This window comes from Cyprinodon variegatus, unplaced genomic scaffold (assembly GCF_000732505.1).
Source record: "Cyprinodon variegatus isolate N-32 unplaced genomic scaffold, C_variegatus-1.0 Scaffold204, whole genome shotgun sequence".
NCBI classification, from domain to species: domain Eukaryota; kingdom Metazoa; phylum Chordata; class Actinopteri; order Cyprinodontiformes; family Cyprinodontidae; genus Cyprinodon; species Cyprinodon variegatus.
This window is the reverse complement of record NW_015150657.1, coordinates 426,484-453,295: the sequence shown is the minus strand read 5'-3', so window position 1 is coordinate 453,295 and position 26,812 is coordinate 426,484. Positions and strand designations below refer to the sequence as shown.

Below are 26,812 nucleotides of genomic sequence, written 5' to 3'. Positions count from 1 at the left end.
GTAAGTTTATAGTTACATCTGTGCAGAAGTATTTCTATGTAGTTTTATTAAATTGAAGTTAAAAAGTCAAGGCATTGTCTTGCAATGACTTTCCTAATTTCAGCAAAGTGCAAAACATCTGGCAAAGTCAAACTACAATCACTTCCTTACTAATACTGTAAGTGTTAACAATCAGTATTATAACAAAAAAAAATTCTCGCAGATCACGAAAGCTATAGTCATTCCGTGAAAGTTTAAAAACAATCCACTGGCCTTGGTTTCCAAGGTTTGAAGACGTTTCGCTTCCCCTCCAGGAAGCTTTCACAATTCAAATGTCTTCCTGGAGGGGAAGCAAAACGTCTTCAAACCTTGGAAACCAAGTCCATTGGGTTGTTTTTTAAACTTTTACGGAATGACTATGACCTGGATGACTGAGAATCTTCATCAGCAAAAAGCTATAGTTTTTGCAAAAATCAATGCTACCCTGCTTATGTGAGGACTCCCCCACATCATTTCTTAATTTAAAGAGGTATTAGGGTGTTTCTCAATGATACTGCCAAAACTGTGGCCAAAACTCAGAACTTCTACTCATCCTCACAACTTTCCGCTCACATTTTATTTTTTTTTTCTTGTTTCACTTACCCAGAAATGCCATTGGTCTCCGTTGAGCTGGAGCTGGTTGCGGCTTATTATCCACAAAATCCATCTTGACTATAAGGTTTAGATCGGTCGGACCCATTTAACATGGACATGCCTGACATCACTTCAGCCGAACAGTGCAGGAACTTTTGACCCGAAGTTAATTCAAGAAAATAAGCTACAGACTTACAGATACTGATGTGCCAGTCTGCTCATTAAACAATGTTTTAGTCATAAAGGGTCAAATAAAAAGGCTTTTTTAAGGGCATAATAGATGGGTTTTATTTAATTTCATTTGTTGGCCTCTTAAAACAGCTGGGTGCAATACATATTCAGATGGTGGTATTGGAGCAGTTTGTAATTTTTATTTGGAAAAACATTTACTAAACAGATTTGTGGTAATTTTGTTTTCATATTGTATACAATTCAAATAAGACACACTTATGTAATGTTTTTGCAAAGTTAGAATACCTGAAAATGATGAATTGGTAAGATTTTATTTTTTGGGGTTTTGTAAAGAGTTAAAGGACAATCTGGCTATTATTCAGTTAGTTGCATTTATGAAAACTGTTACTTAAAAGGTCCCAAAAACTATATTTATATGAATGCTCATATAACCAGTTTAAAGAGACTTAAAAAAAAAGGTTTGAGCAAAATGTATTATGCACAGAAATGACTGATTTACTGTTTTTTTTTTCCCCCTCAAAATGTTGTGTTTTATACGTTTGTATTAATGAAGGGGGTCCTGTATAAAACTCTTCTTATCCAGTGTGCACTAAATTAGAGTCCTTCACATACTTTCAATATTCTTTTAGTGATTCAAAGGTTATCTGTTTTCAAGAGATTTTGAGTTTTAATGAGTCTTTTTGAGTGGCATGCTCAACTACAATTGGACCTTTTCTACCTTTACTGATACTGGCCTTGTTTCTCTAAAGGTTTTCACTCAGAATTTTATGCCATTTAGGAATTCTTGGGGATTCAGTGCTGGATAAGTGAACTGCTATCAATCTCAATGTCTTTACTCTCTTGGCAGTCTTCTATGTATGCTACAGTATACAGACCCACTCCAGGCAGTCGTACTTCTCGAACTAAAGAGTTGTTCTCAGTAACATCTACAATTACTAGCCTAAAAATGGCAGAGAAAATAGTCTGCAAGTTTGCTTTCTTTGTAAAGGGAAGAGAAGATTGTAAAGTAGTTGTATTATTGTGTGCAAGAATACCTTAAAGCCCAAAGAGAGAAAAAAAAAAACAATTTGCTACAAACACATATATGAATTTGATCTAACAGCCTGTACTTTTTTATCACTTTTAGTTTACTTGTTTAGATATATCAATAAAAATCAGAATTCCTGCCCTTATATTCTGGAATTTCTAGAAAAATATGAATGTTATTGTTTCTTTTCTCCATAACAAACTGGTGTAAACTGCAACTCATGTTGTGAAGTTCTTTCATAAACAAGCAACCAACACTCTATCTTACTATGGTAATATATTTATTTTTCCTAGGTCACCTTGCTTTCTCTGCAAATTACCATTGAGGTTATGACTCTTTAGATATATTGGAAACCAAGTAAATATGTTACACTGTATGAAAGCTCAAATATTCTACAATTACTAAGTTTACAGCAGGAGAAATCTTCAGCTAAGACATGGATTGTTGTAAACTTAATGATATAAAGTGAAGGAATTGGTCAGTATTTTATACATAGGTATGTGGATTTCAAAAGCTGAAATACAGACAACATTTCTTAATGGGTGATCCCTTTAAAAAAAATATATAAATTTTTTTTGCATTGTTAGATCCATTACTAAGAACTCCTATTGTACTCCTGCTGTAAGCCTGCCTTTTGTGTATAACACACTTTCACATCTCATCTCTGCAGATGTACTCTATGTTCAATGATGTCCGAGTAGATGGGTCAAACTTGTCTACATCTGACATTTTCATAGTGCACTGTTTGCGTTGCTTCATACTGTCTTTTATTACAGAACACATCACATCTTGATTCTTCGTCCCATGTCATTACAAAGTCATTGTTAAGAAATAAACATTACATCAGGTTTAGAAAAGTTAGATTAAATCAACAGAAATAATGTGCGCAATGGCTTTGCAGGCCCTATACATGCAAATCCATCCATCCATCCATCTGTATTTATCTTCTTACAGCTGATCTTATCAGACAATAAACCACTAACATACATCAAGAGTTAAGTTTGAAGAAAGTCTGATATCAATCGTTTAAAATTATGCAAAATATGCTTTAAGAAACAGTTTAAGCACTAAAAGAAATAAGACTGAATCTAGTGAGATCATTATCTTATTTCATTAGACTTCACACCTAAAACAGCAAACATGTGTCCTAAAAGTATTTTACACAAGGCAAATTCTTATAACAACAAAAGACTCATGGGAAGATGTTTCCAGGCTGTTAAGAGGATATAACAGGATGGTTTAACGCTGCAGAAAAGTGTCTTTCAAGGTTATTCTGGAACCCTTTCTGTAGTTGCCCTGTTCGAATAGGACACTCAGAAACCGCTTGCTGCATCTTTGCTGGTTGTGCTTGAGGGCTCCACTTTGTTAGATTCAGGGTTTGATTGAGGGTCAAAGATGCACCAGTGCGCATCTGTTAGCATTTTTAAGTGTCTGCATATTTCCAACATACCTGAAACAGATGATCCATGTCATAAAACTGTCTCAATTCTTGGCAAGCACATCACTAGGAAATGGTATGTAACCATGATCATCCTGGCTTCCAGAAAATCAAAACAGAGCATATTGATACCCATATTAAAGAACAGCATTATTGCTGTATCAGGTAAAAAGTGGAAAAATGCCAGATGATGGGGGCTAACTGCTTTGATATATTTCTATGACATTGGAAATTTCTTAGTAACCACAAACTACTGGCACAATAGGTAATGACTTATGTCTCTCATAGCGAACAGATATAGGATGCTTTAGGTAAGGTAATTTGGTTATGGTAGCTGATTCAGTATTATCATTTTGCCTATTTTCAATATGGCAGCCTTTGATACTAAAATAAGTGATAAAACAATAGCAAGGTGATTTTAATAATTTATAAAAATATTAAATTGTGCTGAGATGTACTAAATCCTGAACTGAATCGGGGCTGCATATAACGATTATTTTGCAAATCATTAAATCTGTCAATTATTTTTTCGATTAATAGTCGGATAGCCAAAGAGGACTATTTAAAATATTACACCAGGTGAAACCAAACATTTTCCACTTGAGGATTTTGGATAGTACTTATTGACAGATGAAATTTTTGTTTTTTATATAAATGCAAAATGTTTGCATACTTTTTTCTTTTATTATTTTGGTTTAATTGCTGCTCAAATTGGGTGACTCTAAAGGCATGTTTTAGATTCTCTATACACCAGTTAATGATTGATCTTTTAATTAATTGCTGATTAGTACTAAAGCTACTAAATAAATTCTTACTTGAATTAATTACTAAATAGTTGACTAATATTTCAATAATCCATTAAACACAATGAATCCGATTAACTGTTTCAGCCCCAAACAGAATACAGGATGCTGTTTTAACAGAAAATATATATAGTTAAAATAAAGTAAATAGTTAAAATAAATTATAACTCATGTGTGCTTATGTACATATGAGTGGCTCATAATATACTATGAGCCACGTGAGCCCCTCATCCCGCATGATCTATGTATATATAATAAAGGCAGCACTGAGTTATTTAGCTACTGGATTCTTAATGTTACATGCACAGGATACATTCCCACAGGACAAGATCCACATGTGCATATAATGATTTATAGGATGTCTGCATACACAATACAAGTTTTACCAAAGTATTTGTAATGTAAACACAATTATATCTTGTTTTATAAACTACCGTATGTCTCTGAACTTCACTGCATTTGTATGTGAGTTTTTGACATTCACCTGATGCGACCCAATACACAAAATAATTTTTTTAACAAGCTATGAATTGCAACCAATTAGATAACTCGATTGTTTCAGCCAGTCACAAGAACGAACACCACATGGGTAATAATTTTGTTATAAGCCAATCACCAGAAGAGTAGGAACTTGCTGCATCTCCTGCTGTTAGCTCTCTTAGCTCCAGAATGGAGGACGTTCCATGAACTCTGTCTTGCTCTGGGTACTCTCTACTGGGGCTTTGGAAGAGGATAGCGGTAGATCTGAACTAGATGCTTGTCAGATATCACCAGAGCTGGGCAGAGGCATTGGGCATTAAGGGCATTCTAACTCCCCTTACCAGGGAGTTAAATGCCAAGCAAACTGCAGAGTGGGGTAGAGGTTAACTCTGGAAAGTCTGTGAGGAGGACAAAAAATGAATGATTTAACAATCCATTTAAGGGCTAAATTAAAACAGATTTTTGTTTAAAGGTTGAAAAAGGTAGTTTCCACTGCAAACTTTTTCTCATTTATTCATTATGTTAATGTTTTTGTATGTGGACCTGTTGTGTAATCAATATAATCTTAATATAAAGACACATTATCTTCAAAATCCTTAAAACAACTCAAGCTAGATTTTTAAAGCTTGTTAAAAAAAAGCATTTGAACATCAAATCATGTCAGGTGATTCTCAAAAATTCACTCATCCCTGCAGTAAGTTCAAAGACCACTGCTAGTTTTTAAATGAGAATTTTGTGTTGTGAATGTGTACATTTTGTGTACCGTTTGAATATTTATCTTCACAATAATATTTATCCTCTGCATACTGTACATGTATGTGGATCTTGTCCTGTGGATCTTGTCCTGTGCATGTGTGGATCACTTTTTTTTTTTATTGAGACTCTTCTAAATCCTATTATCTGACCATTCTATTTTTATTTTTTACTTTTCATGTTTTGCATTACCCATAAACCAATCTTTGATATTTAAAGGGAAGTAAAATAGGTCCCTTTAGCAATATATGAAATACAACCCTGAGTCAATTGCTGGGGTCTAATCAGGACACTGAAAAATTCTCATGGAGTCATCATTTGATTGTAACTACATCTTTACTTTAAGAATGACGGCCACATGTTGACTCTTAAGCAAATGGGGCTTACATTAATCTGCTTTGTTTTGTCATTCCTTTTAAACAAGTGTTTTTTTTTTTTATTTTAATAAGCTTTTTTTTTCTTCCTCTGGTTATACGTTTTTAGAAAGGAAACCACTGCTCACTCAAAGCTGTGATGCTCACATTGCTCATTTTATTGGTTGTGCTGTAACAGTGTTACAAAAATATTTAGGCAGTGGTTGTTTAATAAGGTCTCACAAGCTTTATAGGATATACTATTTTGAGGAAGCATGAGACAAAGAAACAAGACAATTCAATAAAACTGAGGAAATTACATACTCTGGTTGGTATGTAGTCCCTAAAAATCAACACCTAACAGTGTTTTTCTTCTTCTTTTTGGCTGTTAGCTTAAATTACAAGTCTTTTGGAATCAACAATTTCTTTCTGTGTCTTACCTGTTGTTTATCATTCTTTGCTCAGCATTTAAATATTGAAAAAGCACACATCCCTTCTAGAACCTGAGTAAAATGTGCCAAAAATTTGCTCACTATGCAGCAAGTTCACCCCCCCACACACACACCAACTTGTCTCAAGCTTTGCTGAGCCTTTCCATTGGCCTAACCCTGACCCTTACCCCAAACCTAACCATAATGGGTTCATACTTAACCCTGACCCCAACCTAAACTGAATTCCCACCTTCGTCTTAAATGTAACCCCTGACCCTAAAACAGCAATTCCCTTTACGTCCATGTAGTCGGCCCCACAAGGAGCAGTGTACACTGAAGTGTTCCAACACTGTTTGGAACACTACAGTGTTTTAAACGACTTCTCTCTGAAGGAATATTTAGCCAAATGGCTTGTTGTATATTGCATGACACTTTGTTGTTTCTGGAAGAGAAATGATTTAATCCCTTAGACACCCACCCAACTGCCTAACTGTATTATCACAATATTTGCTTAAGAAATCTGTTGCTATGAAAAATAGATTTTATAAGCCCACACAAATTAACAGCTGTCATGTCGAGGTGGAACCATTAAATACAAATATACTTTAAATATATTGTGCTTCAGGATCTGTAGCCCCATGTCTCCTTATTAAGTGATGGGTGTGTTTGGATATTTGTAAAAAGTTATTGTTGCATATTTTCTTCAACTACTCTATTATTGAGTCATTCAGTTAGAAAGACATAATTGCAAATGTTTTTTTGTTTGTCCTGAGCAGCCAAGGAGCACATGGTGTGCGACCCATTGTGTTCCAATGCTGGGTGTTGGGGTCCTGGCCCTGACCAGTGCCTTTCCTGCCGATACTTTAGCCGGGGACGCATCTGTGTGGATTCCTGCAACCTTTATGAAGGGTAAGGAATGTAAATAAATAAAAATTCTGATGCATAGATAGTATGTTTAAATGGTCTAAAAAATAGTTATCTGCTTTTTCCTCTGAAATTTAAGTTAAAAAAACAAACAAAAGAACAAATTTACAATACATTTTTGGAACCCAGAATTATTGATGTTTTCAGAATTCTGATGAAAAGTGTAAAATAATTTATAAATATCCTCACAATTTTCTAATGGGACAATTCAACGTAAACTTGATCATGTGCTTTCCAGATAATTGCCACAAAAACAATGTTTTTGTTATGTAAACATTACATGGCCCCTTATATTATTGATATATTACACGATGTGGGGCCCAGTAAAAATTGCTATGATGGGCAAATAACAGCTATATTGAACTCCATTATAAGAGCACTGCATATGGGAAATGACACAGTATTTATCATGGGGGTGTGGTGGGTGTGTGTGTTGGGTGGGGTGGTGGGGTGCGAGGCATTCTGTATTCATGTAAAATACTTTTTGATTCATTACAGAGCAGTAGAAAATATTGTAATACCATCATCCCAAATTCTGTGTGTGCAATATTTATGTCATAGAGGACTGCTTGGAATGCAATATCTGTTTACTTCTTTATTTTAGGTGTCATGAAGTCAAACTTGCATGGCAATAATATATGCAGCCTTCTGAGTTGAGTCTTACAGGAGTAGATACTTAGACCTCCTACAAATAATAGTCTTCAAGACACCAAAGGTCAAAGAGAGAGCTGGAAGCAGTATGATAAATGAGGAAGATAGGAGTAATGGCTTTGTGGATTTATTGTAACTGATGTCACTATCGCAAAATTTAACACTATTTCAAGCTTTTGCTGGATTTTCTATTATAGTGCAACCTTAATCATTTATAATATATATTTTAGTCTTAACTCTTTTTTTTTCCTAGAAAATTGTTAAATAAATTGTTTAATATTTTTTAGATAGTTTCCTATATTATTTTAAACATTAAATGCTTCTTTTTTTTCCTGCTTGTGTTTCTTTCCTACTGTCTCAGTAGTCAAATCTGTAATATGCAAATCTTTTGGAAGTCATTATTAGCTATACCAAAAAATAATCACACAAAATCAAACCATAGTAAGTCCTGTCAGCTCTGATTTTTACGCCCTAACTAATGTTATGAATACTTTATTTGGGAGGGGGTGTATACAGTAATAAAACATTGTTAAATGTTAATGTTGAAGCTTCCTCCCAGCCTCGAATCGGAAATGTGCATGATCAGAGACAGATTTTAGAATTTTTACAGCTGCAGCATGACAACATGTCAGTCAACGCTCTATGGTGACTGAATATCAGCATTTGAAGTGATGGACGAGAGAGGGGGAGGAAACCCTGCAGCTGGAACTGTAAAGGAAAATAAGACACTCCTGAAAATGCCAAAGGCAAATCAAATTCACTTCAGCAGTGGCATACTATCAAAGATGCATCCCTCCACTAAAAAAAAAAACAAAACAAAAAAAACAAGAAAAAAAAGGACTTGTTTTTTATTTCTTCATGTTATTAAAGTTTAGTAAAGGAAACAACTAAACATGAGAATAGGATTAAAATGTGTATAGTCTATAAAAAAAAGTAATGTATCTATAATATTGTAATATTATAAGACAAGCCAAAAGAATAAACTTTGCTATATACTTATTTATATCCAGATCAAATCTTCAAATGTATTATCATTCAATAAAGGTCTCATGATATTAACATTTAACACTAGGATGGAAAAACTGGCTAATTTCTATTTTATTAAGTCTTATTTCTATCTATTAGGGTTTAGAAAACAATAAAACATTTTGTACAAAAATATGTTATGTGGGCCGGTGAAACATCATCTGGTAAATGTCTTAAAAAACACATTGAAAGTTCATATTCCATGAGCCTGATCTCTCACATCTTCTGTCTTAAAAATAACTCTAATGACATTGAATGTGACAACAGAGGCTTTCTCTTCAAAGCTTACCTATTGCAACAGTTTATGAGAAATAGGGCTGTGCTTTGTTAGATAATCCTAAAACAGAATTTTCCTTACTCCACATGAACGCATCTGGCTAGTTTAAAAACATTAAGGTTTGTGCCTTCTTTGCTTTTGACGAGGAAAGGTATTCAATAAAAAGAAGGTACAAAGACTTTTTTTCCCAGTCTGAGACTGCAGAACTTTAAAAATTAAATGGTATTTTTCTGTTTAATTTATTTATATACTGCCATTCAAAAAGTTAAACTTATCCAAAAGCCTAAAATAGTTTCTAAAACCTTTGTTACACAAATTTTTCTTATTCTGACAACTACGGGGGTGGCTGCTAAGTAGACAGTCATCAACCCCTCCCAAAAAAAAGGATAAGCCTCTTTGCATATTCTTTGTTTAATTTCAATGTTAAATAGAATTAAATTATGTGGTATAAATTTGTTCTCAAACTCTGCAGATAGCCATAAGTTTCATTTGAATGTGAGTTAAACTCCATTTCAGGTAGAGTTTCAGGTAGATTAAAAATTTATTTTGCTAAAGCAGAAGTGAAATTACACAGATGAATCAAGAACATATGCTACAATTTCTGTATATAGAAACAAAATAGAAATAGCAATCCTTTATCATCATCATTCAACAATGAGCCTTTTTGAAAGTATAAACTCGGAGTGCTACATAGATCATTTGAAATAAGGTAAAAAAAAAAAATACATATACTGCAAAAACATTAAAATACAAACACAAAAATTATCATACCAATACTTACATGCAAGGTGTCTGCACAGCAAAAGAAATCAAAGATGTTGCATATCATGCCACGATAATACCTACTGTTTTATTGTCCATGTAAGATTATTGCTAACATGTAAGTGTGAGGAAAAAGCTTTCCTTGAGTTTATTTGGTCTGCTTCTAATTGACCTAATCAAATCTGATCAAGGGCAACTGGTCAAAAAAGTGCGAGGAAAGATGAGAGCTGTCTTTGATGATGCACTTTGCTTTGCTGAGGCAGCGAGAAGTGTAAATGGCATTCGGAGATTGAGGGAGACAGCCTGTAATCTCCTTTGTGACTTAACCACTTCTGGAGCCTCCTTCAGTCTGCTCCAGTTGGTAAACCACGAGACATAGTGCATAGGAATGATCACAACTTTAGGATGGGTAGAAGCTTATCCCCAGCTATTGGTTAATTTTCTCCTTCTTGAGTAATCTAAGGAATTGTAAACAGTGTTGTTCTGTTTTGATGACAGTCCAGGATGATCTTCTTTGTCTTTGTGGTATTCAGACCAGGGTCTTCTTTGTACCATGCAGACAGCAGCAGCACCTTTTCTTGTAGGATAGCTACTGAGATCATCTCCAGCTGTGTTCTCTCACCTGTCAAACTTAATAATGCTGTTGGTCTTAATTAGTTTCTAAATAAGTAATTTGGGGTTTTCATTAGCTGTAAGTCATAATCAGCTGACCCAAAATTTTGCAAGGAGAAATTAAAGTAATGTATCTTGGTTTTAAAGTTTTATTTCAATTTGCCTGCTTTTATTACATTGTTTTAGAGAAAGTTGAGAACAATTTAAAAAGGATTGAGAACAAAAGGAACCCCTGCAGTGTCTCATAACAATAGGATTCTCTTGATGTTATCCTTTTCTACTTTAAAAGTGGGAAAACATGCACCCCGAGGAGGTTTATAATGACATTTTTAGGTATTTTGCAGACTTTTCTTTGTTAACAGGGGATGACATGAAAGCTCCTTATAGTTTCAGATTTGCCACTTGATCACAATTTTTTTTTGGCCACTTTGGAGATGAGCCAGGACCTTGAGATGCTGTTAGGGCAGGAGGGCTAGGCGTGTCACTGCGTGTCACAGTCACTGCTTGCGCACGGGGCCACGCCCTGCCTACCTGTCTGCCTACACATCTGCACCAGTCTCAGAGTCTGTGTCACCGCCAATTATTCCCCCAGACTGACCTTAAATGCTTCATCATTGTCTTATCTTTTTTGTTGACTAATCTTTTTACATTTTGTATTATTATCTCACTTCAGGAGTGCTCCTGATTTGTTTACTTTGTCTTGTATTTCATAGATGATGAGTAATTGACAGTTCGAGTTCACTTAATCTCAATATGAATAAAAAACAACAATGAAAAACTGTTCAGCAGCGCTCAGTCAAATCTAACTCAATGCAAAAAATCAAGCGAAAAAAACTTTACAAACTTGTTATTGTAAAATAGCAGGGATAAATACACTGAAGCAATGATTTTTGATAACAAAGGTAAAGAATTACACAGCTTGTGGGATTCTCCACCCTATAATCTAAAAATGTTCAGATTTTTCTTTAAGATTCCCACCACACCATCCTTCCACTTTAGAACAAATTGGATGAACATGAAGGAAAATGAAGAAATGTCCCTGCTGTTTATGTCAATTTGTGTGAGAAACAGACACATAACAGAACACATGGGAGCATCTTGCATATCCGAAAAGTCCTCTAAGCACTGATAATAAAATGAAGCTTCACCGTAGCCTTTATTAGTTCAACCAACAAGCATACAGAAAATGTGTTTTACCGTCCTTGTCTCTCTGAAGGTTTTATGAGGGCAGAGGGAGTCATGAATTACATAGATTTTATTTTGTTCCCAATGGAAGACAAACTTTTTCCTTCTCTTGCATTTCTTTCATCCGTGAGCAAAAGACAGGAACACCGATTTAATTTCCTTCTTCTAAAAAAACAAAGGTAAAGTACTAACTCAGTGGCAGTATGGTCAAATTTAATGACTTTTTGAATTCGCTCTGCTATTTAACTATTGTAAGTAGACTGCAGAAATTAAATAACACAAATTTAATTTAATTGACTTTGAAAACCTCACCCATGCCACCACATCCTGCACCTCTCATCTGTGTCAACCCCTTGAATTATGAATCTCTCTACTCTCTCATATCCTGTCAGTTTCACTCTGGATTAATTTGAGCAAAACTGATTACAATTATTTTTTACAGACAATGTTCAGTTGTGAATAAGGCTCTCGAAATGAATATTATGATGCACAGCATTGTTTCTTACAATATAAAATCAATAGAACAGGAATAATGATTTATTTTTAATCCTTTATAAACATGGAATCTGCAAACTATCGTTTCCATTTTTTTTAAATGTCAGCTTTTTTGTCCTTTTGCCAGTTTGTCAATATATCTGCCTCAAATATTTATTATTTAATAATATTTTGCTCCACTTCTCTCTCTGCTTTATTGTTTCCCAGAGATATTCGAGAGTATGCCAATGGTTCAATGTGTGTTGAGTGTGATGCCCAGTGCGAACGTGCAGACGACGACTCTTTAACCTGCCACGGCCCGGTAAGCTTGCCCTAATTAATAATAAGACAGTAATCATTTGTTACATGGCTGCTCTTTTCACAAGTAAAAAAAAAAAAAAATGTTTATCTGATAGGTAAACGCTAATACTGTATATTATTTTTTATCTATTTTCACCTTAGAAATAGAAGATGTGATGAGAATGTGAATCGGAAATTTTTTCAGATTTATAAATACTATATGAAACAAAAGCTTCCTTTTTTTAAATTGTTGTAAGGCTGCAGTTATACAGCCAGCTTACATTACGATTGATTCTAATTTTCCCATTTTAAGGGAGCATTTTTATGTTTTGTTGAAAACACAGAAAGCAAACATTTACAGGTTTATTTAAAGGTTTATAAAACCTGGTTATGAAGCAAAACTAAAAAACTGACACTTTTAGATCCAGATCTCATAATGATAGCATACTAACCCTGGTTAGTTATCTAATTATTGTATAACAGCAACAACATTTACTTTGACAGAACATTTACTTTCTTTTTCTTAAGGTGAGATCTTTTTCTATGAGATGTAACAGCACTGGTTCGTTGCATTCTTATTTTCTTTTAAATTTTTTTAATTTATAATTTTTTTATTAAAAAAGAGAAAGTCACTCTTATTTATATTCTCCTTTTGAAGATTTTTTTTTTTATAATAATGGTCTTTATGGAACAGTTAGCAAACAGGAAAAAGTGGGGAGAGAGAACTAAGACATGCAGCAAATGGCTTGAGCTTGGTAATCAAAGCCGGGACAGCTGCATGTAGGACTATAGGCTCTGCACATGTTGTGCTTACAATACCAACTGAGCCACCCAGTGCCACTAAATCCGCTTTCTGAAATCTCCACTAGCTCAGGGAAAGTATTATCTTGAAAAACAAGCACAAAAACAAAAAACAAAAAACATATTGTATGTTATAAATGCATAAAGTTTAAAAACACAGTTCAAACCAGCTATTTGCAAGGTAAAAAAGACCCAACCACTTTACTGAGTTTAGCATTAAAACCAGCTAAATATGTTCTGTAATATAAAAAATAGTCCTATCCATTTTCTTCCTCTTTATCCGGGGCCGGGTCATGGATGCAGCAGTCTAAGGAGAGATGCCTAGACTTCCTGATACACACACCTCCTCCAGCTGCTCTGGGGGGACCCCGAGGCAACACCAGGCCAGCTCAGAGATATAGTCCCTCCGGCGTGTCCTAGGCCTTCCACGAGCCCTCCTCCCAATAGGACATGCCTGGAGCACCTCCCGAGGGAGGCGACCGAAAAAAATAGTTCAGTTATCCAAATATATTTAACCCAAAATACTGTGAAAAATTTGTTTTAGGAATTTTGAGTTCTTTTCAAGATAAGGGTATTATGAATTAAAGCATCATCCAAGCTGGTATACACAAAGGTAGCAGCATCATGTTGAATTAGTCCTTTTATTTAAGAGGAACAGACTCAGTTTGTAAAGTAGCAAAGTAAATGAGATTATGAAAAAAGAACATTCTGAGGAAATATTTAATATCCATGTTACGACATCTCCCAGGAACTTAAAAGTCTGACACAAATGGATCTCTTAGATGAAAGATGAACCTTTAGGCAGGCTAGATTTGTGGAGTTCTGGATTGCTCTACGTTTGGAAAAATGCTCCCTCTGAAGCCATAGAGCTGTATTACTACCAAGAGTCTTACACAGATTGTTTCTTTGAATAATTTAATTTCCTTAGGTACTCTGTTAAGGTTTTGCAGATGTGACATACCCTTAGTTTTCTTTTGACCAGTATATATGATTGATGCAACATTATACTGTAGATAATGTTTATATAATTTTTCGTTTCAAATGTGATGCTTTTTTTCAGCATTTCAAATAAAACCCCATTAAAATACAAATATCACTGAGGGGAAAGGTTCACTCATAAAATATTAAGTTTGTTTTTAATTTTTACATTTTCTTTTATTAATTAAAAAATTTATTAATTTATTAATTATAGTCCAGACCTGGAAGTTTAGGAAAAATTGAAAATTTAGCTTTTTTATATATTGCATAGCAGCTTCTTCTTTTTAAGTATTTTTAAATTTGGAATCCAAAACTGAAGTAATAAGAGCAAAAGTAACAGTCAGTGAAACCGTTTTCCTCTAGTATACTAGCTGGTAAACCTATCAAAGAAGGTGTAGTTAAAACAAGAAGTTAAATTTAACTTAAGATAAATCAATATTAATGATAATAAAGTTTCATTACAATAAAAGTTCCAAGGAGGAAAGCACAAACTTTACATTTGCAGTGTTGCATTATTTAGAATGATCTTTCCTTTAAACCTAGGTCTAGAAGCACTGACATTATTAGCAAAGATAGAGTTATCTGTCCATTCATTTTCTTCCACTTATCTGGGGTCGAGTCATGGGGGTGGCAGCTTCAGTAGGGAGGCCCAGACGTCCCTCTCCCCGGCCACTTGGGCCAGCTCCTCCGGGGGAACCCCAAGGCGCTCTCAGACCAGCTGAGAAACACAGTCCCTCCTGCGTTTCCTGGGTCTCCCCCTGGGCCTCATCCCGGTGGGACATGCCTGGAAAACCTCACCAGGGAGACATCCATGAGGCATCCTAACCAGATACCCGAGCCACCTCAACTGGCTCCTCTCGATATACAGTAGTGGAGCAGCGGCTCTACTCTGAGTCCTCCCCTGTTGACTGAGCTCCTCACTCTATCTCTAAGGGAGAGCCCAGACACACTATGGAGAAAACTCATATCAGCCGCTTGTATCCGGGATCTCGTTTTTTCGGTCATGACCCAAAGCTCCTGACCATAGAGAAGAGTAGGAAGATCGTAGATCGACCGGTAAATCGAGAGCTTTACTTTTTTGGCTCAGCTCTCTCTTCACCACAACAGACCGGTACAGAATGAACAAAAAGAAAGATGTACCATATAAACATCCAAATTGAAACATTGTGTGAGGTACACAATTTTGGATGCTCAGAAAAAAATGATGTTCCAACATGGATGCTTTGGTTGTTCAAACATCCTGCCGGACGAAACAATGTTTGCTGTCTTTGTCACATAATTTGCCCTACTGTTGTGACAGGGCTATTGCCGACTTGTACACACTATCTCTCTTTTCATCTCATTCTCTCTCTCTCTCTCCATCTCTCCGGACAATGATGACATGCTTCAAAATGCAAGGCTGAATCTAAAAGCTGGAACAGTAACACTTTCAACTTGAATTTCAACAGAGTGCTTTTTTGCATGTACAAGATGTAAAGAACACACACTTATGAGAAACTCATTTACACATCGGAACAGATGCTTTTTGTGAACATGTATTTATACATACTATTTTCTTTCAAGTAACATACACCATAATTTGACAGAGTAATCCATAAGTTTCTTTGTTGTTTTGTTTCTTTCTATCACATGTTTTTTTACACATGCAGTAGGTGTTAATGTACGCATTATAAGAAACGTACAAATCGCTGATTCATGTGAAAAGTTAGTTTTTTTTAAAGGCATGGTTGCTCTTTGGATTCCCATCTCTGGTCATATCTGTGTGTGTTCTTTTCTTTTTGTCAGAAGACATTTTTTAAGCCTTGCTGATGTTACGAGGCCTGTCTGAGAGAGCTTGTCGCTGATCTTCCTTTCCTCTCTTATCCCCTCCCGCGCCTATATTAGCTCCATAAATCCTATTCTAGTCGAATTGTTATGGTCATTGTGTGTGCTGTGAGCAATGGTTATTATCTGCCTGCTCTACTCTTGCTGCTTTACGGTTTCGCCTGTTTTCTCAATTTTTTCCTTCTCATTTTCTCTCTTTCTTATTAGACTTCTCTGACTGTCTTTCTCCTCCACTTGGTTGTAATACATCCTTGTCCACCCTCTCCTATTCCCTTCACTTATTAGTGTGCACTACCTATTTTTATTTTATACTTTCCTTCAGCCACAACACCACTTTCACATTATTTGTTTTAGTTATATCTACCTCACTCTCAAGCTGTTTTCCCCATAAAGATGCAAATAGAGGAGGAACATAAAGTCTGATCTGCATGTATAGCTAGCAAACATTGCAACCTAAAATTGTTTTTTAACTAAATTGTTCAATTCTTCATTGAGCATAACTAGAACTAACAGTGGCAAAACTTTATATTGTATTTGACCATTTCCATAGTTTATTCATTAAAAATTCCATGTTATCATCTAACAACAAAAGTATATCTTATATCTTAAATTGCATTGAAAGAAAAAATGGTGTTTAACATGCGATAAGCTGTAAGTAAACAATTTACTTAAAATCAATTAAGAGCCTTTTGTCTGAAACCAAATGTGTGTCCCTTGATCACAGACTAGATGTGATTTTCTATTGGGGGCTTTCTATTAAAACAATGTGAAGGGCACGGCACACACCAAATAGATCAGGGATAAGAAGGGATAACAAAAACTTTTGGTTAATATATCCCTTGAAGTAGAGTGGCAAGTACAAAGCTATTCGTGAAAAAAAAAAGTGTGTAATAAATCCATGTTCAAGTTTGCCATGGTCCTATTCTGGTCATGGCAAATATTTAGAACAAAGTTCTTAGATGAAACAAGACAAAAATGTATGATTTTACTCTACTTGCAGTATAGTACATTTGGTGGACTATAAAAATTCCATTTGCCATAAGAAATAATCCTTAATCATAAAGCTTAACATTTCCAGAATTTCCCCATTTTGGGAGAATAAATACATTTTCTTTTCTATTTCTATTCTAAAATGTATTCAGTTAATGCAGATCAATGTTAGAAGGCCCCATTCAAAGTTTAGACCAAACTTCAATTCAGTTTATTTATATAATGTAGCATGTATTTACAACACTTCATCTCAAGACAGTTTTCAGAGACAATTCAATTGAATCATACAGATACCCTTTGACTGAGAATGTGTGAAAAATAGTTGTTAGTAGGCCACACAAATTTAAAAAAACATTCTATTTAATAAATATGTTGTTTATTGTCCTCGTCTTTTGCATGAAATTCAAATACAAATGTAATTTAAACTTGTAATATCATGGTTATGAACCCTTAAGTAGGGTAACCTGACATAAGCCACATTGATATTGTGTAGAATTTAAATTATGATACACATATCAATCTGGAAATCCTCCTATAGTAAGTGTTTGCAAAAGGGAAGGACAATAAGTACAACTCTTTGAGCTGATTGAGTACCTGCTTCCCATGTAGACCTTTTAGCCAATGACAGCAGGAGTAGCAGTTTGAATTGTTTCACAACTGGCAGTGTTAACTGATTAATCAAACTCCTATCAAATCAAGTGTCAGGGTTTGGTTGTGGTTTGGAGGACCCAAATGCAGAGGCAGAGAGGCTGAGGAGATTTCCTGTGGATTTAATTAAAGGAAACTGTTTAACAAAGGCAGGAAACCAAAAATCCAACTAATAATGAAACGCAGACCAGAACTATGGAGACATCAAGGGAAAACCAAACACGAGGAGCCGGGGAGAGACAAGGAACGTAGACCACAGCATGGGAAGACAACAAAGACATTGAACCAACAAAGAGTGAGAGCAGAGGGAGAGCATATATACTGTAGCTGACAGAGACAAAGGGAGGGTTAACGAGCTGACAAGGAGCAGGTGTGAGAGGAGACAACGAGGGAGCCAAGGGGGCACACACACAAGAGGGCAACAGAGGACAACAGAAAAACATGAGAACTAACATAAATCTAGAAATTACAACAAAACTGGAATTAAACCAATAAATCTAGAAAACAAGGAGCAAAGTAAAGAACAGCAGAACCAAGACCAAGACATCAAGTTTGGGGAAGCGCACAGACATCTTCACATCCACAAAGGCAAAAATAACACCCTTTTTTAGAAAAGAAGTAGAGGGTATTCCAGCTACAACTGGTGCAGGCACATTTGTATTGTTTCGCCTCTCTTTGTTACGTCGATGTCATAAATGTTCTGCATTTCATTGGTCCGGAAACATTTATGTATCAAGGCCAAAGCTTCTTCTCGCTCTGGCAAGTTGTATTTTCGGGAGTTTGTGAATTCACAATTCATCTCGCAAGGTTACAATTCAGCAATTAGATTTTGAAATTTCTGATTTTAAGTAATGGGGATGTAACATTATAAAAATTTAATTATATTACAACAACTTATTTACTACAGTGACTCTGATTCTCAAAATTCTGTTTAAAATCTGAAGCCTTATCAGTTCTCATTAGTTAGGTCTACAGGTTCATTTTAAGGGATCATTAGAGTTAGCCACACACAATATAATAGGGAAGTTAATTTAAGTACATAGGTGTACAACACGCCTTGCTTTTTCAACTTGTGCTATTCCGAGACTTTTTTTTCCAACTATACCATTGGACATTATTGATTTAATGTTATGCACTCTAAAGTCTGCCAAAAAAAGCAAATCTATTACCCACAGCAAGGAAAAAAAGGGTTGAAATATAATAGGGACCAGAACATGGTTCAGCTGTTAAGCCTGGGTTACTCCCTTTATGCAAAATGAAACAACAATTTGACAAAGAAGCTACAACCTAAAAAAAAAAAAGCTTTCAGCTGTTTGCGTTGAGGAAGAGAAACTATTATGGTATAAAATGTACCATTCAATAATTCTGTACTTCTTCTTAGAATTGTTTTTTTCTATGTTTTGGTGTAGTAAGTTGTTTAATTGCACAGTTGAAGGTTTAAAGGGGTTTGTTGCCAGATGTAGCATATTTTTTCTCAAAGTATAGAGAGATTTATACAGTTATTGCTTAACCTATGACCTACCATAGATTAAACCTGTACTCAACCTATGTATAAACTTTTAGACTATGACAGCAAAAAACAAACAAAACAAAAACATCAAGCAAATGGGAATAATTTTTTTTTTTTAGAATTCACAAATTAATCTTATACAATACACGTGTTATTGTTATTGTAGGTAACCTGCAAACAAAAAAGCAAAAAACAAACAAAAAAAAATGTGGAAGATTTATAACAAGAAAGGTGAGCATACCTTCCCTTTTCGGTTGAATTTGTTTCATTAGGTTTACCAGCATACGTTTTCTTTATATACAACCATCTGTTCCAGAAAATTCAGTTCAATAATATTGGAAGTGGTTTTAACGGCTGCCTCCAGCTACAAACCTCAAAACAGCCAAATAGAAAACCAATTGTTTTTTACTGGGAAATTACTGCCAGGTCTGTGCAGGAAAGTGTATTGCTTGAACTCTTACAAAGATGATTGTTTTCAAAAATAAGCATCTAAAAGACAAATGTTTTCCCTTTTTCAATGTTACCCACAGGGCCCAGAACATTGTGTGAAATGCCTTCATTTCAAGGACGGTCCAAACTGCGTGGAAAAGTGCCCTGATGGCCTGCAAGGTGCCAATAGCTTTATCTTCAAATATGCGGAAGTAAACAACGAATGCCATCCATGCCATGCCAACTGCACCCAAGGGTAAGAACAGTCTGTCCTGAAGACACATTAGGGTGCTGCGCTTATATGACCTTTCCTCCCCGGCAAACAAGACATCCTAGCTGTTTCAAATAGATCTCAGTTTATTCCACTTCAGATACGAGAAAGCACAGGACAGGGATGCTTCTTTTTTCTGTTTTTGTTGTCATCCTAGTATAGTTGGTAAAAAGTTTCTTCCAAGTACAGTACAGTACCTCTTAAATGAATATCAAGTATTTAGAATAGAATAGAATAGAACAAAATAGAATAGAATAGAATAGAATAGAATAGAATAGAATAGAATAGAATAGAATAGAATAGGATAATTGTCTTTGGCCCACTGACAGGTGGTACTAAAATACAAATGCTGACAAAAGAAACGAACAATAAAAAGAAAAAAAAAAACATCAATACAGATAAACAGCAGTCCAATAAAATATATGAAACTAGAGCAGCTCAGGTCGTATGAATGAATACTTTATTTCTTGAATTCAAGACAGTGATGGCGTTAGGGACAAAGGATCTTTTTAGGGAACATTTGGTCAGTGGAACCATGTAGCACATCCCAGACCTCAGAAGCCAAACTGACAGGACAAAGAGTAAGAAATATTTGCTACAATAATCTGTGTCTTCCTCTATGTCCTGTCATCATAGATGTGGGTGAGACACTTCTTGGGTTTCCCTACAATTTTACAGCCATTTTCACATCCTTATTTAACTTCATCTTGTAGTTGGAACTCAAGTGAGTACACATAGGTGAAAGGTCAAAACACTCTCAATATGAACAGAATGCACATGCTCTAAAATATTTAGACTGACACATTTTAATCTTCTAAGAAGATGTAGTAGTCTCAGTGAATATTTCTTAAAAATATAATCTGTGATAGCAGAAAAGCTCAGGTGACTGTCAAGGACGGTACCAAGATATTTAAAGGCTCCACAGTTTCAACAAGTTGTTGGTTAAGTTGAATATATTTCTTCTAGATTAATATTTAATCTTTTTTTGGGAGAAAAAAGATAAAATATTAATCTTTCATTTTCCCTTTATTTTTCTCTTGAGCATATGTATTAGAACTTGACTTGTGTGTTTGCACATTCATATCGATAGGGTCAGCAGTTTGCCACAATTTATTTAGCACTTTTAGCGTTCTCCTGCAAAAGCAGTAACACTTACCTACCTACAGGTTGGAATTACCTGCTTGATTGTTGGAATCGCCTTTTTGGTGGAATAGAGAGGAGGGTGGTAATAGCAAGGTGGAATAATGTTAGCACCCTTCCAGTATTGATGTAAATAAAGAAGGAGGACTAAAATTGCACTTTTTGGAGGCTCACACAAAAAAATCAACAAAAAAAACAAGCATCTTTCACAATCTGGATTTTCCAACAGGTTTTAATTGAAGTCCAACACCCGCGTTTTAACATTAAAAAGTCAGATTTCCGGTTGATAACTCCTTTAACAGAAATGACAGAAAAATGCTTTTTTTCAGTTGATTGCTGCCATGTACAGTAACCAGGGCTCTTTGTAGTAGAAACAAAAAAACAGTTTGTTTCACATAATGTAAAATCTGCTTAATTGAAGACTTTGCTATTTAAATCTACATTTAGGTTAATGTACCATTCTGTTATCTTTGTTGAAATGTTTAAGCATTTCTACCTTGACTTGGTAGTAATATGCCTGGTCTACCTTGTTATAATTCTCCAAATTTTCAAACTGTCAGATCTGTTAGTCGTAGTCCTCTTAAGGAAACCTTACAAGATTTTAAACATTCTTTGCTTCTACTTCCTGAAACAGGAGAGACTCAGTGGTGTTAATTAAATCCAAATGTCATATATTGCATTCTAAAATGCAATAAGTTTCAAAATAGCTGTTGTGAAGCGCTCTTAAATAATAAGCTCCAGAAACCACGACAACCACTGAATGATCACTTTTCCTCTCGACTCATTGGTGCATCCTCCTTGCTGCATGGCCACTGTTGGTCAAACATCAGCATCCAGCAGAAAGCTTTACAACTTGTCCCTGCTCCAAAGACCCCCTGTGAGGTTTAGTCTTCCTGGAAGTGATGTACTTTGGTGTGTTAACCAATCAGGGCTCTTCTTTCTCGTTGCTTACCTCAGTAGACCGAGGCTTAAAACTCAAAAGGGATTTCTGATAGAGGTTGACAGGCAGCAGAGCAGAGCAGAGGGGAGATTTCATCCTGAGAGCGTAATGCACAGCTAATTAATGCGCAACATAATCATGAAACCAGGCGCATTTTTGCACATGCTTAATGCAGTTTAATTACAATGAAGTTTGAAAAAGAATATTTTACCAATAATTTTATAAAATTTACAGGGGAGGTTTAGCCTCCCTAGTATTCATTGAGACAATCCCACTCTGACGTGTCAACAAGCTTTGTCTCCAACAAAAGCATGCAAATGATAATGTATAGAAAGTTTAAAATACAATTAAATTACATTTTTAAATAAGAAATGACTTCTGGGGGCAGCATTATGCTTTTACAATGGGTTAAGTATGACCTTAAGGATCTACAACACAGGGTTATAATTGTTTTATTTTAGTTATTTTTAATTAACTCGATTAAACAGGTTTTGTTTCATTTTATAGATGATATAAAGTCTAGAAATTATTGATGAAAGTCTCGCTTTTTACCTCACTAAAAGATTTTGAGAGCAACTTTCACTGATGGTTCTTGACAAAACATCAACTGATGAACAAGGTTTGTAGGACACTTAATCCTGATTAGTTTTAGGATTCCTTCATTTTCTCTCATTCATACATTTTTATTCAGTGGACTTCTACTTAGATTTTCATAGAAACATACTTACAAAACTGCTACAGCCCAAATTGTACTCATATAAATGCATAATTCAAACATCTGTTTATAGAAATGAGATCAAATAAAGGCAAGAAGCAGAAAATAAGCAAGAGCAAAAACACATCATAGTGAGGGGATTCATTGTAGTAACCTGTCACTCTCCACTGCTTTCAAGCCACTTACTGCTCAATGTAATATTCAACCTGGTTTGGAAAGACATCATTTTGTATTTAACTCCACAGGGGGTTTATGTCACAGTCTCTGTGTTATTTTTCCTCTCCTGAGTGACAACCTCCAGCCTTCTTGAGCATAACAATTCCATCATGAATGGAAAACACTAGGTTGACTCTTTATTGTGGGCACAACCTCACAACCAGGTAGGTGTTTAAAAAAATAGAGGATCAGCCAGTTGGAGGGGAAATGAAAAACAGTACCGCACTAAAGGGGAAGAAACATAGGTTTTAAACCATTAAAACATTGACCATGGTTTACATATACTAGAATTCCATGGGTTATGGCAACCGAGCTAAGAAAAATAAGATCTTCATTAGAACATGGCTGTCTTTGGAATGCTAGTTTCAAATCCTTCTACAATTATGGAAAATAGAATCAAACTAAAAAGTTTCAAAGATGTTATCATAAATATGCCGATAGCATACATGAGTGTACCATCAGTATGTCTTCACAAGTGCTTGACACTCAGTAAACTATCCTGAAAGAAATATCTATTTCAAGCTTTTTCCTAAGGCTAATGCTTGTTAATTACTCATTACTGTGTCCCTTTTCTTAGCTTAACAGTTCTTTATTGTTTCTCTGTGTCTGCTAAAGGTGTATTGGACCTAGACTTCAAGACTGCATCGGCTGGATGGACAGGTATTAACTTCATTTTAAAAGAATCGTTTCACATTCTTATATTAGAACACTACCACAGCAGCACACATGGATACACAAAAGAATAGCAGTAAGGAAAGTCTCTGATTAATAGATTGCTCTGAGCCACACAGTCCCTGTGAGTATCCTTAATGCCTCTCTGTGCATGCTGGCCCGTGTCCTTGTAATTTTACCCAGTTCTTGATGAATTGATTGCGATTTAGCCTTTGTCTTTCAGGGTATGTGGGAGAAATGGAAAGCAAATGCTGTTCCCAGTTTACTACAATGGATTAATGATGCCATCAATGACAAAGTTTGCATCAAACTGTGGCAATTAGGGAAAGATTAAAGAAAAAAAAAATTATAGGTAATGAGTTCTTCATAAAATCACGGTGGTTTGAAAATTTTCCACCACAACAAATAATACGGTTATATGATGTATAGAAAAAATATTTATTTTTTCTAACATTTTACAAAAAACATGGTAAAATTCATCATTAATCAAAATCAGCAAGGTTTTACAAGGTTCTTTATTGGTCCATTTTATCACCATACTGAGACAAACTTCATTGCGTTTTTGGGATTATATGACAAACTAAATTAAAAAAAATCTGAAAGTGTATTGGCCAGTTATATGGGGGGTTTAAATATAATTTACGGGTTTCTCTACCAGCCTTAGAAAGCCAAGAACAAGCACATACTGTATAGCACCTTCTCATGTGGAGAAATAGTAGAATTAATGTCTCCTTCGACCTGGTTTCACATTTGTAAAAGTGGAGTATGTACATAACAATCTTGATATACATGACTCTGTGCAAAGGTTGTAATTATAAAAAGCAAACTTGATGAGAGAATGTACTGTCCTTTATGCAAAACCCTGACCTTCAGCTACACTTTTATGTTGACTTGGGGTCATTATAACTACAGCACCAAATTGTGTTTTTCTGAAATGTCTGAAGAAAAAAAAAAGAAATGTTACCTGAATTGTGGACTAATCTTCTAACTTCTAACTTTAAATGTGTTCTAGATTCCAAAAGCATGTTTAATGTGCAGATTATGCTTATATATTTGCTTTATCTTTGCATGCGCAAAGAAACAACAGGAATTATATGTACCGGTTTACACAGAATGCATGGTTACAGCTACCAAGGAATTCAGTACATTCACCTTGCAATTAAAACTCATCAAATCCAACAATTTCAAGACACTTTGATTGACAACTTGAGCACTGAGGTGTCTGCCTTCATTGCTTGTTAAATTTAGGTTCGTATAAATTTATCTTGAATTTAGCAAAGGTTACAAGTGATCTTATTAGTCCTCTCCTGTGGCTGTCACTGTACAAAAGCACATCTTGCGCAGAGGGCAATCTTCTTCTTCAACCGAGGATTTGGATGGTATTATTAGTATGAACAGCAGATACACAAGCATGTGATCATGATGCCAACCACTAGGCTTAGCTTTAAATGTTGTACCGCTGCTGTGGCTACCAAACACGACATGTTTTTAATGTGACTTTTTCAATTAGGAAATAGTTTTTACTGTGACTTTAAGTATGCTCTCCTCCAACAGAGCTTTTCTGATCTGTTGTTTATTACTTCTAGATTAAAACAACTAAGAGCTACTGTAGTACTACAATTAGCTTTTCTCACACAAAAAATTAGTAGAATCAGTGCTTTGGTGTTTGTTGCATGTGTGTATGCACTGCCCTTTTAAACCTCCAGTTGGTCTTGGTAGCTGGCCATTCACACTAAGCTTGGTTTGGTAAATGGGAGTTTTTCTTTCCACTCTCATTCTCACTACATGCATGCTCAGTGTTAACAATTCGTGGCAATGTCAATGACCCAGTCCAAGAAGCTATTGCTGCATTTTAATCCAGGAGGACTGTATGCTCCAAGTCATTGATTTACTACAATCTGATGGCCTTCCTTTGATGGAGAAAGTGAAACAAATTTGAATGATACACTTACCTTTACTGCATTGCTTGATAAACAGGATCAATTGGAATGTAAATGTTTGACTTTAACTTGTCCTTATAGCTTAATTTAAATCAAATCTGTATTGTAAAGTGCTCCTGCTAACAATGCTGTGAATTGGCAGTCATTCTTAAAAGAAATTACCTACATATACTGTAGTGAGCCTTCTTACTGGTGTCTTTTAACACTGCTTTCCTCTTTAGACTCTGCCATCAAGAATAGATTTGTTTTATATAAAACTGTTGTTAACAGTTTATCCAACCTGAGCAACTAAACTCAGTGGCATATCAAAAGTTCACATAAACCTCTTGGATTTTTGTTTTTTCTTTTAGGTTTAAACTGTATTCTATGAGCTGTTTAAAGTTTCAGGTAGTAATTTTTGACGTACAGTAGCCATGTTTTCAACGCCTCCACCTCTTCAACTTTGGCAAGTCCACTTGTTTTTTTTGTTGTTTTTTTTGTCTTTTTTTATTCCATTTATTTTTTATGTTGTCATACAAACCTTTTAAGCCTTTGCTTGAAAGCTGTATTGAAGTAAGGTCACAAAACAGTATGCCATATTATGATTATTAAGTATTACTCAGAGCTATACTTTAATAATGAAGATTATGATCTATAGTGAAAAATGTGTTGTTATTGTGATCTGATATAATTTATTTTAGATTATTTTTATAATGCCACTTCACAACATGTCATCTCAAGGCACTTTGGTTTGAAGGTCCTGTCAAGGAATACTAGTTAATAGCATCCAGTCTTCGGCTTGCAAGACATGCTCCTCCTGGATGAGCTTGCAGTGATGATTTTGGCTTACATTTTTTCATTAACTCCTGTTTAACAGTAAGGAAACCTCTAGCAGAACCAGGCTCAGTATGAGGTTGCCCTCTCCATGAAACACACAGCCAGGCAGGCAAGCTCCAAGCCGGTTCTCGTGTCAGAGGATGAAAGAAAGCACATTCAGAAGTCACAGTAAAAAACAGGACTACACTGAAAACAGGTCAAGCTCCAACATCTCTTAACAGAGATGCTGATAGAAGCATCACATCGGATAGTTGAATCCACGATGGTGTCACAGCTGAACAGACACAGACCAAATGAAGCTACAATTAGACAATTAGAAGAAAAAACAGAGAGAACAGAAAGTTATGAGTGAAATTTAACAAATAATTGCAGAATGAGAGTATGGAGTATTATTAAGTATGATGTACTGTGTCAAATTTTTTTTCAAGATTCTAAAGCTTTTTCTAAGATATATATATATATACACTATATTGCCAAAAGTATTTGCTCACCCATCCAAATTATTGGAATCAGGTGTTCCAATCACTTCCATGGCCACAGGTGTATAAATTCAAGCACCTAGGCATGCAGACTGTTTTTACAAACATTTGTGAAAGAATGGGTCGCTCTCAGGAGCTCAGTG

General features: G+C 35.2%; 1 protein-coding gene across 1 annotated transcript in view; it reads left to right on the top strand.

The window, feature by feature from the left end:
- Positions 1-26,812, top strand: part of erbb4 (erb-b2 receptor tyrosine kinase 4) — a 367,864-nt gene that overhangs the window by 279,239 nt on the left and 61,813 nt on the right. The window contains exons 13-16 of the mRNA XM_015379960.1: positions 6,866-6,998; positions 12,229-12,322; positions 19,582-19,736; positions 23,378-23,422. Of these exons, the coding sequence (XP_015235446.1) occupies positions 6,866-6,998; positions 12,229-12,322; positions 19,582-19,736; positions 23,378-23,422 (427 nt within the window). The remainder of the gene's footprint in view (positions 1-6,865; positions 6,999-12,228; positions 12,323-19,581; positions 19,737-23,377; positions 23,423-26,812) is intronic.